Here is a 12,432-nt window from a genome sequence, read left to right on the forward strand (position 1 = left end):
CACTCCTTTCAAGAACGTCATAAATCAAAATACTTGATTTTTCAGGAGAACGATTTTAAAGTTTAAAAATATAACACAATGTTTTAAAAATAAATATCAAGCCACTTATTGAACTTTTTACTGTGCAACAGATCTTTTTAGGTAAAACCTGAAGGTTTTTTCTACATTTGAAAAATATTTAATTTATGTATAAAAATAATTAAACAATACATTTTCTTCAAAATGCAAAAACAACATTTTCTGCCCTGTAGCGGGTAAATATTAAGTTAAAAATATGCCTCTTTTGCTGGGATATAGTACATATTCTGGGGATTCCGAAAACATGCACAACTGAAAATTGACGATTTTTGATTTATGACGTTCTTGAAAGGAGTGAGCGATATGACTACATCACATGGGTAAGTCAATACTTATATTACTTATTAATTATGACTTGAAGCAATTTCATACCTTAAACGATTGTAGTAATTATCTTTGTATTTATATATATATATATATATATATATATATATATATATATATATATATATATATATATATATATATATATATATATATATATATATATATATATATATAGTTATATATATATATATATATATATATATATATATATATATATATATAGTTTTAAAAAAGAAACTCATTTTTTTCTTTTGACTCTGAAGCTCGCATTAATATATACCTCAAAATTATCAATATCTCATTAAACGATTTTACCCTTACAAATCATATATACCAAAAATACGTGTAGCTATTTTCAATGTCCCCAACCATCACCGCTTAGTTAGTAGAGAGGTAACACGTAATTAGTGATGTGCCGCATGTATTGTAGTTACACAAAACTTCAAAGGGACGACCATTAAAAATACTTAGCAATTAGGGATTGGTCTTCACTCGTCTGAAATGACAGTAACCGACACGAAACTTAACTCTTCAGAAACTTGGTAAACTTTCACACTACATTAAGCGTAATGGGGAAAATTTACACTAAATTCATCTCCGAGAACATTAACTAACTAAACACAGTAACAAAGGTACGCGGATGTACAGTAGAGGTAACTTTACAATTCACATTATTCTTATTTTAAACGCCTAGAATAAACAGATAATATTGTGCAAAGTTTGGGAATGATAGAAAGTTCAGTTTATCAGCACTGGAGTTCCTATTCTCGTTCCTGCTCTACCACATTTAAAATTCATTTTCATTTAATATATTTACATTTTTATTTATAACATAATACATTTGAATCATTTATACATATGGAGAACTTTTATATTTCGATTCGCTGAGCCTCTCCATAAAAGAGACTGTGCTCTTGTGCTTGGAGAGGGACTTACACTCGTGGTTTAATGTTATATAATAAATATATATTATATAACATTAAATGTTTTATAATATATATTTATTATATAACATTTAATAGTCTTTTTGTATATTTTTTCAAGATTTAAATGTATAGAGCTTTAATTTTTTCTTAAGTATTTTAATATCATCTATTTTTTTTATTTCTTTAGGGAGTTTATTGAAATATTTGATTGCCAAATATTTGAAGTTTTGCTGAAATTGCTTGGTATTGCATTTTGGAGTAGAAAGATCGTTTGAGAATCTCTATGATAAATTTTTTGTTAAATTTAAATAGTTGTCACCCTTTAGTATTTGAAAAATTGCGATTTTTTTTTATAAATGGATTCTATATTTGGGACTTGAAATTTTTTAAATAATAATTTTGTTGGATATATGTTTTTTTTTTCAAAATAACTTTAATTATGGTTTTCTGCACTATTTTCACTCAGTTCAGTATGTTGTTGTATGAGCCTCCCCATGCAACAATGGCATACTGTAGTAGTGAGTGTACGATAGCATAGTAAACTCTTTTTAGGTTGTCGATGGTTAGTATGTTTCGAATTCTAATGAATATATATTTGCATTTTCTTATTCGTTTTACTAGTTCATTAATGTGACTATGGTATTTCAAGTATTTATCTATTATTACTCCGAGATATTTTATTTCTTTTTTTGGACATAAGTTTTTGCAATTTGAATCCCTGCAGTCACCATTGAGAATTGTAATTTTTATATTTGTCGGTATCTTGAGTTTATGGATACAAAAAGGGATAAAGAATGTTTTATCGGTATTTACATACATGTACATTTACAAACCCTTTAAATATATTTTTTAAATCTGGCAAAGAGACCTAAGTAAATAACATCTGGATATTCAGTAAATTGTTTTAAAATATTGTCCGTTTAATTCCGTGAAATCCTCAACATTCGTTAAGGAATTCTAAAATACCGTCGTTATTATTTCCTTCAAACTCTGTAATTTTATCAGAATCATTTTAAAATAATAATTTAAATTTTTTGTTAAAGTGAACGTTGATTAGACCAATTATCCCTTAACTTAAATCGTTTTTGATAAATTTTTTTTTTAAATAAGAAATCCAAAAACCATCACGCTGTTTCACTGCAGGAATAGTCAGAAAGAATGGAACGCCACACCAATATATCTTTTAAAACAATCTTCACTTTTTAGACATTCATGCACCTCCTCATATACACGTATACCCACGGATTATTCCGACTCCTGACCCTTATTTGAAATACTTGATCATGCCAAGTTTTCCTCAGTCTTCCTCTTTTTCTTTTACCAGCCACATTCGCCTCGTATGTTATACTTTTCTTTCTTTACTCATTCAATTCATAAACCCAAAGCATCTCAACAAACTTTTCTTAATTTTATCGAAATATTCGCATTCTTTCCTTACATCACCATTCAAACATATATCAAGCATCGTTTTCGGCATATTCGTTTGAGAGAACGTATTTCGATTGCATTCTGCTTTAGCCAACTCAATGCTTATCTTCCATAGATTAGGGTTGGAACCAGGTCTATCATGTCCACTACCAGTATATAAAGTATCTTCATTTAAGATAAATTGTTATCGTTTAAAAGTACTGATGGGATAATCAACTTTTGATATTTAATAATTATTATTTATGTATTAATATATATATATTCCTTTACAACATATTGTGTGTGTCTAAACACTTGTTCCCAAATCTGGATTATCTCTAATTATAGAAGTTATTATTCATATTATTTTTTGACATCTCATCAAAGATGAAGAAGAATATGGAAGTCTGGGCATTTACGGGGCTGACGACCGTCATAGGCTGGTTTATGTGATCACTTTACACACGTGTAACATTTACCAATTCTACCCATTATTAATAAAAGAGTTTCTACTCAATAAAAAGCTTCTTTTCATCTCACCAATATATATCTCTAGTGAAGTTCTAGTGATTCTAGATCAATGTTTCAAAATTGTTTCATATATATAGAACTTCCAAGAATTTGAGAAGTGTGGTTGTCAAGAATGGGTAGAATTGTGAATGTTACACGTGTGTAAAGTGATCACTTAAACCAGCCTATGACGGTCGTCAGCCCCGTAAATGCCCAGACTTCCATATTCTTTCATTAATTGATTCGGCAGTCACTTTGTGGTAAAATCTATCCATTTTTAATTAATGTTTTACTTAGTAAATACCACTATTTATTAAAATCTACTGTGATACGTGTTTCGATGCATTCCGCATCATTTTCAAACACCGTATCACAGACACGTTTCAAACACGTGTCACAGTAGATTTTAAGAAATAGTGGTATTTACTAAGTAAAACATTAATTAAAAATTCCATATACTTCTTCATCTTTGATGAGATGTCAAAAAAATATAATATAAATATTCCTTACTTTGAAGTTTGATAATATGGTTAGGTCATTTCGCTATATTTCAATATTTTAGAATAGTTTGATGGAATGAAGCCTTTTCAAAATATGAAAATAAAACAATAAAACTGGTGTAGTCTTCTGAAGAAAACTTTTTTAAACCAAACTTTAACCATATTAATTTGATTTGCGACAGTGGTTCTCGGAAATGAGCAATGTGTACTTTTTACAATTCCAGTATTACATTACTCGCACTGTATGTCTGTCTGTACGCGTGGGTAGTGGTAGATACGTATGTAGGTAGATACAGTCCGTATACTAACTTTTTGTTACGCGATAAAGCTCGAGTTGTTTTGGTGAATTTATTAGCGGCGTAAAAATATTCTCCTCGAATCTCTTCGCTCTCTACTGAACATAAATATTCCGCGGTAGTCAGTTACCATTCCCTACATGACGTGTACATAATATGGTTATCACCAAATAAACTTACCTCCCGAATAACAGCACTTGCTCTCCCTCTACACTCCGCGCGTTACGGCTCTACTCTTATTATGGATGGATTGAAAACAACGTATTTTGCCAGAAAAGTTTTTCTTCGTTGATCGTGAAATTACATTTATTAATGAAATGAAAAAGTGACTTAATTTTTTAAGGTCTTTAAAGACTTTATTCGTTGTTTAAACAACTTATTCGACTTATTTTTTTTTTTACAAATATGTTAATAAAATTAGTATATAACCACTCACCGAGATTTTTACGTCTACCGGTTTCGAGACGTACCCGTCTCTTCGTCAGGACAATCACTAACACAGCATGCAAACAATACTACCCTTCACCACCATAGCACCATTTACACACTCAAAACTACACAAAATGTCTAACACATGCGATTTTTGGTCGACCCGAAGACCAACATGCACTATAGTTTTCAATACAGACATGCGTTACGAGCCGAGGTTAAACGTACATTAAAATTAGACTAGGAATCGAATCTACTTATATACTTGTAGGATGAAAGGAGTGGGGGGGGGGTTCGAATTGGATATTGACGAATCGTGTTTAACCGATGTCGAATCAAACAATGGACTATATGTAAAATTTATTTGGTTGTTAATTAGAGGAATATTATTTTTAAGTTCTTTTCCAATATAAAAAAATCTCCATATTATTTAGTTTTAACCCTTTATCATTAGTGCTTAATATTTTTACTCCCGTGTCTTTTTTGAAGACGTTATGAAGAACTTATTCGAACTTATTTCAGATGTCCCGAAAGACGTAGCAATGTTCCGAAAATAATGATATGTGAATCTATCGTTGTAAAATGCACATACATATTTATATTTATTTTATTATTATTAAAACTCTTATCCGTACCCAATATCCCAATCCCAATCTGGATCATATAAACACAGTGTTATCTTGATCATTTACACATGAAGGAAAGCCCTGCGTTTCAGGCACAAGTCCAGGGTAATATTAAATAAATATAAGAGTGAAAAAACATTTATATTTATCTGAACCCCCCTCCCTCCCCGGGAAATCGAACACGGGACCTCCAGACCGGTAGCCGAGTGTACTAAACCATTTCACTATGGAGGCGGATAGTATAAAGTTTAAAGTGTGATTTTACGATAAAGTTATTTGAAAGTTACAAAATGGAAAATCACAAAGGTCGTGTTTCAACCATTAATTTCAAGAAATATTTTTCGGACAAGTTCCCTTGGATAGCGTTAGTTGGATAAAAATATTTTGTCAGTCTAATAATAAAATTTTGTCCACCTCCGTAGTGTAATGGTCAGCACGCTCGGCTACCGTTCTGGAGGTCCCGGGTTCGATTCCCAAGGGGGGTAAAATAAATATAAGTGATTTTTTCACTGTAATATTTATTTAATACTACCCTTGACTGGTACCCGAAGCGGAGGGCTGATCACCTTTCCTTCATGTGTAAACGATCAAGATAACACTGCGTTTATATGACGCAGTGCCTTATGCACCATTGGGTGCGGATAAGGGTTTTGTTATATTTATTATAATAATAAAAAAGAAGCTAGATTAAAGTGAGAGGGTATAATTATTATCATTTCTCAGATGTTCGCATACTCGCACACAGTGAATAAAGGTATGTGGGACGCGGACGGCATTTAACCATAAACCGTCGGTGTATATGGCAGGATTCCAACCACTCGGCAGTTGGTAGCGCCGCGACTTCCACACTCGGACTTTACGAGACCCCGATGCGCGATGGTTACATGATATAACGTAATATAAATACAATTAAATCTTGTTTTCTCGACGTATTTTTAGCCTTGAAAATAAACAATTGCGATTACATCCACTCTCCACGAATATAATCGCATCTTGGAGAGCCATTCGAATTTCGTTCAGCACATATTTTACTCTTACGAAATGTTTAATAATAATAATATTTTAGCTAAGTCCAACCATTCCACCTCCGCGGTATGGTAGTTAGCGCGCTAGGCTACCATGCTGGAGGTCCCGAATTCGAATCCCAAGAGGGTCAAAATACATTTTTGTGATTTTTCAGTCTAATATTTATTTAATATTACCCTGAGCTGGTTAGTGATCACCTTGCCTTCATATAAGTAACGATCAAGATAACACTGCCTCAATACGGTGCAGTGCCCTATGCACCATTTGGCGCGGATTAAAGTTAGAAGTTAAACCATCACACTTAATCCGATTTTATTTTCATGTGACTCGCGATTCATTCAAATTTTCCTAACGATATTTGATAAACAGTTTTTTTATATGTTATTTTCTACCGGATGTGTAGAACTGACTGAAATAAGGTATTAAATAATGCATAAGTTAATACAGGGATAGCATATTTCAGATATAAAACTTTAATTCATATCTCAGCTTAGATGAAGAATTTTATGGATTGTAGAGGTGAAAATACACAAGTCTGGGAATTCACAGGCCTTTTAACTTGCCATTGGCAAGTTTAAGTAATCACTTTATACACTTTGTAACATTTACAATTCAAATCTAATTGTGGTCCCGTGGTTAGTGTCACGAATTCTGAGTCCAAAATTTATCAGTTCATGCTCACTTTACCAAACACTTGATTGTATTTTAATAATAGGTCGCAAAGGCTTCAAAATGGTATGGGATTAAAATATTTTGGTTTACAATAAGAACACAAATATTTAAATTTTTAAAGAAAAAAAACCTACCCTCTGTTGACAACCATATTACATAAATTTGGAAAAGTTTTTTTATAAATTATTTTGAAGTGATAAATACACAAGGTTTTATTTTCAGCATTATTTACAATGGTTTAAATAGATTGTTGTTTTTAGTAATTCAGCTGATTTTTTTAAAGAAAAAGATTAATATTTGTGTTTTTATTATTTACACAAATATTTCAATGTCTTACTATTTCTGTGAGCCTAGGCGGCTCATTATAAGAAATAGGTATCAAATTGTGGGAGAGTGGGTTTGAACCGAGAAACCCTGACTTAAGAGTCCGCGACACTAACCACGGGACCACTACCCGACACATTTCAATCTTCTTCAATAATGATTCACCATGAACAACTTAATACATATATAAACAAACTATGAAGTAAAATACAACGAACGTAAAATGTGTATATTAATTAAAGTACAAGTCCTATTATGGTCTGTGATAATAAAAATGTACGCATTTGGATTTTGTAGTATTTTTTTTACTTAATTCATCGTCATTAATTTCGGTGAAGATCAAACCAATTGTTTTAATTACGCTGATAAAATCGAGGGCGTAAAAATTGTTGGGTCATATTTTCTCGCCAAGGCCGTGAACTGATTATTCTTCATAAACTGTCTTTGATTAATCTCCTATGGCGTTTTTTTTTCATTCGTTATTTTTTAACAAAACAAGTAACTTCTCGTTTATTTTTCAATCTCCATCGTCTGCCAACAGATTATTGTCAGACTGAAGACTCGGCCAACGAAAACCGTATTTCTGAAATCATATATATATATATATATATATATTATATATATATATATATATATATATATATATATATATATATATATATATATATATATATATATATATATATATATATATATATATATATATATATATACATATATACATATATATGTATATATATATATAAATATATATATATATATAATAAAACCCTTATCCGCACCCCAATGGTGCATAGGGCACTCCGTCATATCAATGCAGTGTTATCTTGATCGTTTACATATGAAGGAAAGGTGATCAGCCCTCCGCTTCAGGTACCAGTCCAGGGTAATATTGAATAAATATTACAGTGAAAAAAATCACTTATATTTATTTATCCCCCCTTGGGAATCGAACCCGGGACCTCCAGAACGGTAGCCGAGCGTGCTGACCATTATACTACGGAGGCGAACAAAGTAAATGTATATGGAAAAAATAAATGTATAAAAATAAATTTTATGTATAAATACTTTAATGTTAAATGTAATTCTGCTTATCTCCAAATTGAAATTACCGTTATTGGGTAAATTAAAAAAAATATAAGTGACAAATGCTTTATTTAAAAAAATGTTTAATTTGTATAACGCACGAATGTAAGTAAAATGAGTGCCTAAATACTTTAGGTACCTAATATAGTTTTTAACAAGAAAGATACGTTTTTACGACCCGTACAAATATTATTTATATATACGGGAAGAAGCATGTACCTAACATAACTATAATAGTCACGGATTTCCAACCAATATTATAGGTCAAATGACCTACGTGACGTCATCGAGTCTTCTTCATTGGGAAAATCAAATTTATACCACAATAAAATCGACCAACAACACATCGAGTGGCTATTGGAAGGGGAATATTTCGTAGCAACACTATTCTTTCCGCATTTTGAATGATTTCTAGTCCAGAGTAATATAAAAATAACTATATATAAATATATATATATATATATATATATATATATATATATATATATATATATATATATATATATATATATATATATATATATATATATATATATATATATATATATATATATATATATATATATATATATATATATATATATATATATATATATATATATATATATATATATATATATATATATATATATATATATATATATATATAATATACAGGGTGTCCCATAATCCGACGGATTCCTTGTAAGAGGTGTTAGGCCAGCTTATGACTAAACCAAAAAATTAAAATATGACCTCAGTAAAAGTGCCTTATTTGTGTCCAGATAATTCTATTTTTATGAATTTTCTGAACATCTACGCCTTAGATCAGTTTTTTGAGTACCACGATTTTAATTTTTCATATTTTAGGATTCTAATTTTTGTTTCACTGTGACACACAAAAATAATTTAATTTAACATATTGAGTGGGAATAGGAATGAAGAAAAATGTCAATTCATGAGTTTTTGAATTTGAGATTATTTAGTGAATTTGTTTAAGTTGTCAATGTCGAAAAATGGAGTTGCAATTTCCAAGGTATTTTGTACAAATACAGAAGATATCTTCATAAAGTATTTCACGTTTAAATCAAATAAATGTAGCAATAACTTTTATAAATACCTTATATAAAAGCCATATAGTCTTTAGCACCGCGGTGGCAACATTTTTTAAAAATATAATATGTTGCCATAATAATTATTTTTTAATAAAAATAATTTTGCAATAATAAACTTACACCTAATGTACCTAAAAATGCTTTGACCTTTGAAATGTTAAGACCAAAAGACAAATAATTTTCAATTCAAATTATAATTGACTGGATACAAGAGCAACTGATTAATGTTTTAACTTGTTTAAAAATTAAAAAAAAAAAAATTATTCGCTTACTTGTTTTTTTAAATCTCAACATGTACATGTGTATACACTACGTTTTGCTGGAGGGGAATTATTTTTTTCCAATTTCAGTACTATTTTACAACTAAGAAATCTTATTCAAATTTCGTTAAATCGTAAAACTCATGGAATCTATCTATCTAACATATCTCTAGATAATAATTTACTGCTTTTAAATTGCTACTGCTCAATTCCAATTCGACTTTATACAATTTTCAATACGGTGGGATAGAAAAATTGAACATGTTTGGTTATAATAAATAAACAGTAGATGAGGACATTGAAAGATCCATTCTGTATACGAATCTAATATTAAGACCTCCGATGTTTTTTTTTAAAATTCACTCTTGTTAGCAAAAAAGTGTTTTCAAAATTTTGTGTGTCCAAATTTTTGTTAAAAATCGAGGTTTATTTTTTATTTATTTATTATTTTTACATTTTGACATCTATACATAGATTAAGAAAATAAAAGGGTCTTTTATCAATAAAAGTTTTTCAAACCAACCATTGATGTTGCCGTGAACTCTAACACGAAGTGATATTAAATTGGATGGTTGTCATTCATGGGTATTGGGTAATATAGTGAATGTAACACGTGTGTAAAGTGATTCCTTTACCAGCCTCTGACAGGTCATAAGCACCTGTTCATATTCTTCCTCATCTCATCTGGTGAGATGTCAAAATGCAAATAAAAACCTATGAACAGTTTTATTTTTCAGTTATATAAGATTAATATTTCCGATCGCTAGCGAAGTCAATTTCCTTTTTTTATTGTCACTATCACTGCAGTAACAATTTTTCAGTAACAAACATGTATGAAACCATTTATTTATATCATAAGATTTTAACAATGATGAGGTTGGCTTAGCTTAACATATCGCTCACTCCTTTCAACAACGTCATATATCAAGAATCATAAATTTTCAGTTGTGCATGTTTTCGGAATGCTCAGAAAACGTACTATATCCTAGCAAAAGTGGCATATTTTTAACTTTATATTTACCCGCTACAGGGCAGAATGTGTTGTTTTTTCATTTTGAAGAAAAGGTATTGTTTAATATTTTTTTTAATATTTTTCAAATGGAGAAAACACGTTCAGGTTTTACCTAAAAAGATCTGTTGCACAGTAAAAAGTTCAATAAGCGGCTTGATATTTATTTTTAATAAATTTATTATATTTTTAACCTTTAAAAAGGATCTCCTGAAAAATCAAGTTTTTTTATATATGACGTTGTTGAAAGGAGTGCGCGATATGAAAGCATGGCCTAAAGCCGCGCCCGTTCCTAATGTCCCATTAATAATAAAAATATTAGTTGATATTCCTCTCATTCAATACATACTCAAATGCACTTAAAACAGTATATTAAGATGTAATGTTAAGAGGAGAGAAAGTTAAGGAAATGCGTAATACACGTATTCCAGTGAAGTTATAGTAGTATTCAACTAAAATGAAGTTACCTGCAATCGCGAGGTGCATGATGAAGTAGTTCATTCTACTCTTGCGAGCCTTGGAGAGTAGCAGCGCCGCTATGACACAACTGTTCCCTCCAACAATCGAGATGAACAGCAACCACATCACAGAGAACTGGACTGTCTGAAAAGAGAACACGTTATTTCAAACATTAATTTATATTCTGATATATTATTTTCTTTGTGCGCGTTTCACAAATGTCACTCGCAAAAGCGATGTTTAACCCTTTGGTGGGCAAATTTTATTCCTCATAATTACTTCAAATTACTTACGTGTAATTATTAACAAGCCATTTTATAATATAAATGTAAAAAAAAATATTTAAAAAATACTCGTGGTAAGAAGGTAATCGTGGTGGGAAGAATATATCCCACGGAAAAATCATCATATTTTTTTAAATATTAATCATAGTAGGTAAACATTAAATAAACAAAAAGGACAGAATATTTTAATATTTTTCAATGGAAATTTTTGAAACATGGGTCCACGCAAAGCGGCACCTCGCACCCGCTGCAAATATACGAGTATTTGGTACGTTTTTCGATTGCTTTGGTACTGCAACCATGCACCGTCTATGAGTGCCACATTTTTCCATTCCATTTTTTAGCCATCTAAATATAATAATGAATGTAAACAGTACAAAAAAAACATAATTTAAAAAAATACACACTTATAATTTTGGTCACATTTAGTTCCATGGGATATAAATTTCCCACCAATTTGACACTTGATTGTAAATGAACGACGTGCGTGTTTTCAGATATGTATTAATCAATGTAAACATGAATACAAACCGTGATAGAAATATAATAGTATATAGCTTAGAAAGCGCTTAACGTTGAATAAAACGATTTTTTGAGAAAAAAACTCCGAAATTTCGTCAATCCGACACAAAAAATCTCGACTATGTCCACTCCGAACGATGTACTGTCGAAAACTGACCGTTAGTTGTAAAATATTTGATTGGAAAAGATTCCAGAATATGTCAGCAGTTGACATTAGTATAATCCAAGTGAAAACACCGCTTCCCAATGACTTTTTTGTGCCATTTTCTTCTATACATACATAATATACATCTTCCCACCCCCCACGAAAGGGTTAATATCACATTTTAACCCTCCGTACGCCAGGGGGGTTTGAAGTAAAACAATTGGTTTTTAAAGCGCAATTCTAAATATCTGTATTCCCAACTGGTCTGATGTTTCGTGGAAATGCTGTCGACACGTGAAGACGTCACAAAGCACGCCAGTAGAGCGTATGACGTCTTTCGTGAGTACGTGCCTGGGTGTTTTCGATTCGCTACGGTTTGGAACGTAGGGAAACAATTTCAATCAATTAAGGCTATATTCCTTGTTTTTATTAAAAATGTAATTTTTAAAAGC

At 30.6% G+C, this 12,432-nt stretch overlaps 1 protein-coding gene across 1 annotated transcript in view; it reads right to left on the reverse strand.

The window, feature by feature from the left end:
* The window catches only part of CCAP-R (Crustacean cardioactive peptide receptor), an 81,909-nt gene that overhangs the window by 54,382 nt on the left and 15,095 nt on the right, over positions 1-12,432 (reverse strand). Inside the window, exon 2 of the mRNA XM_088263769.1 lies at positions 11,038-11,173. Within this exon, the coding sequence (XP_088119895.1) occupies positions 11,038-11,173 (136 nt within the window). The remainder of the gene's footprint in view (positions 1-11,037; positions 11,174-12,432) is intronic.

Source organism: Brachycentrus maculatus, unplaced genomic scaffold (genome assembly GCF_059751285.1).
Source record: "Brachycentrus maculatus isolate JH-2025_06_01 unplaced genomic scaffold, ASM5975128v1 h1tg000013l, whole genome shotgun sequence".
In the NCBI taxonomy this organism is placed as follows: Eukaryota; Metazoa; Arthropoda; class Insecta; order Trichoptera; family Brachycentridae; genus Brachycentrus; species Brachycentrus maculatus.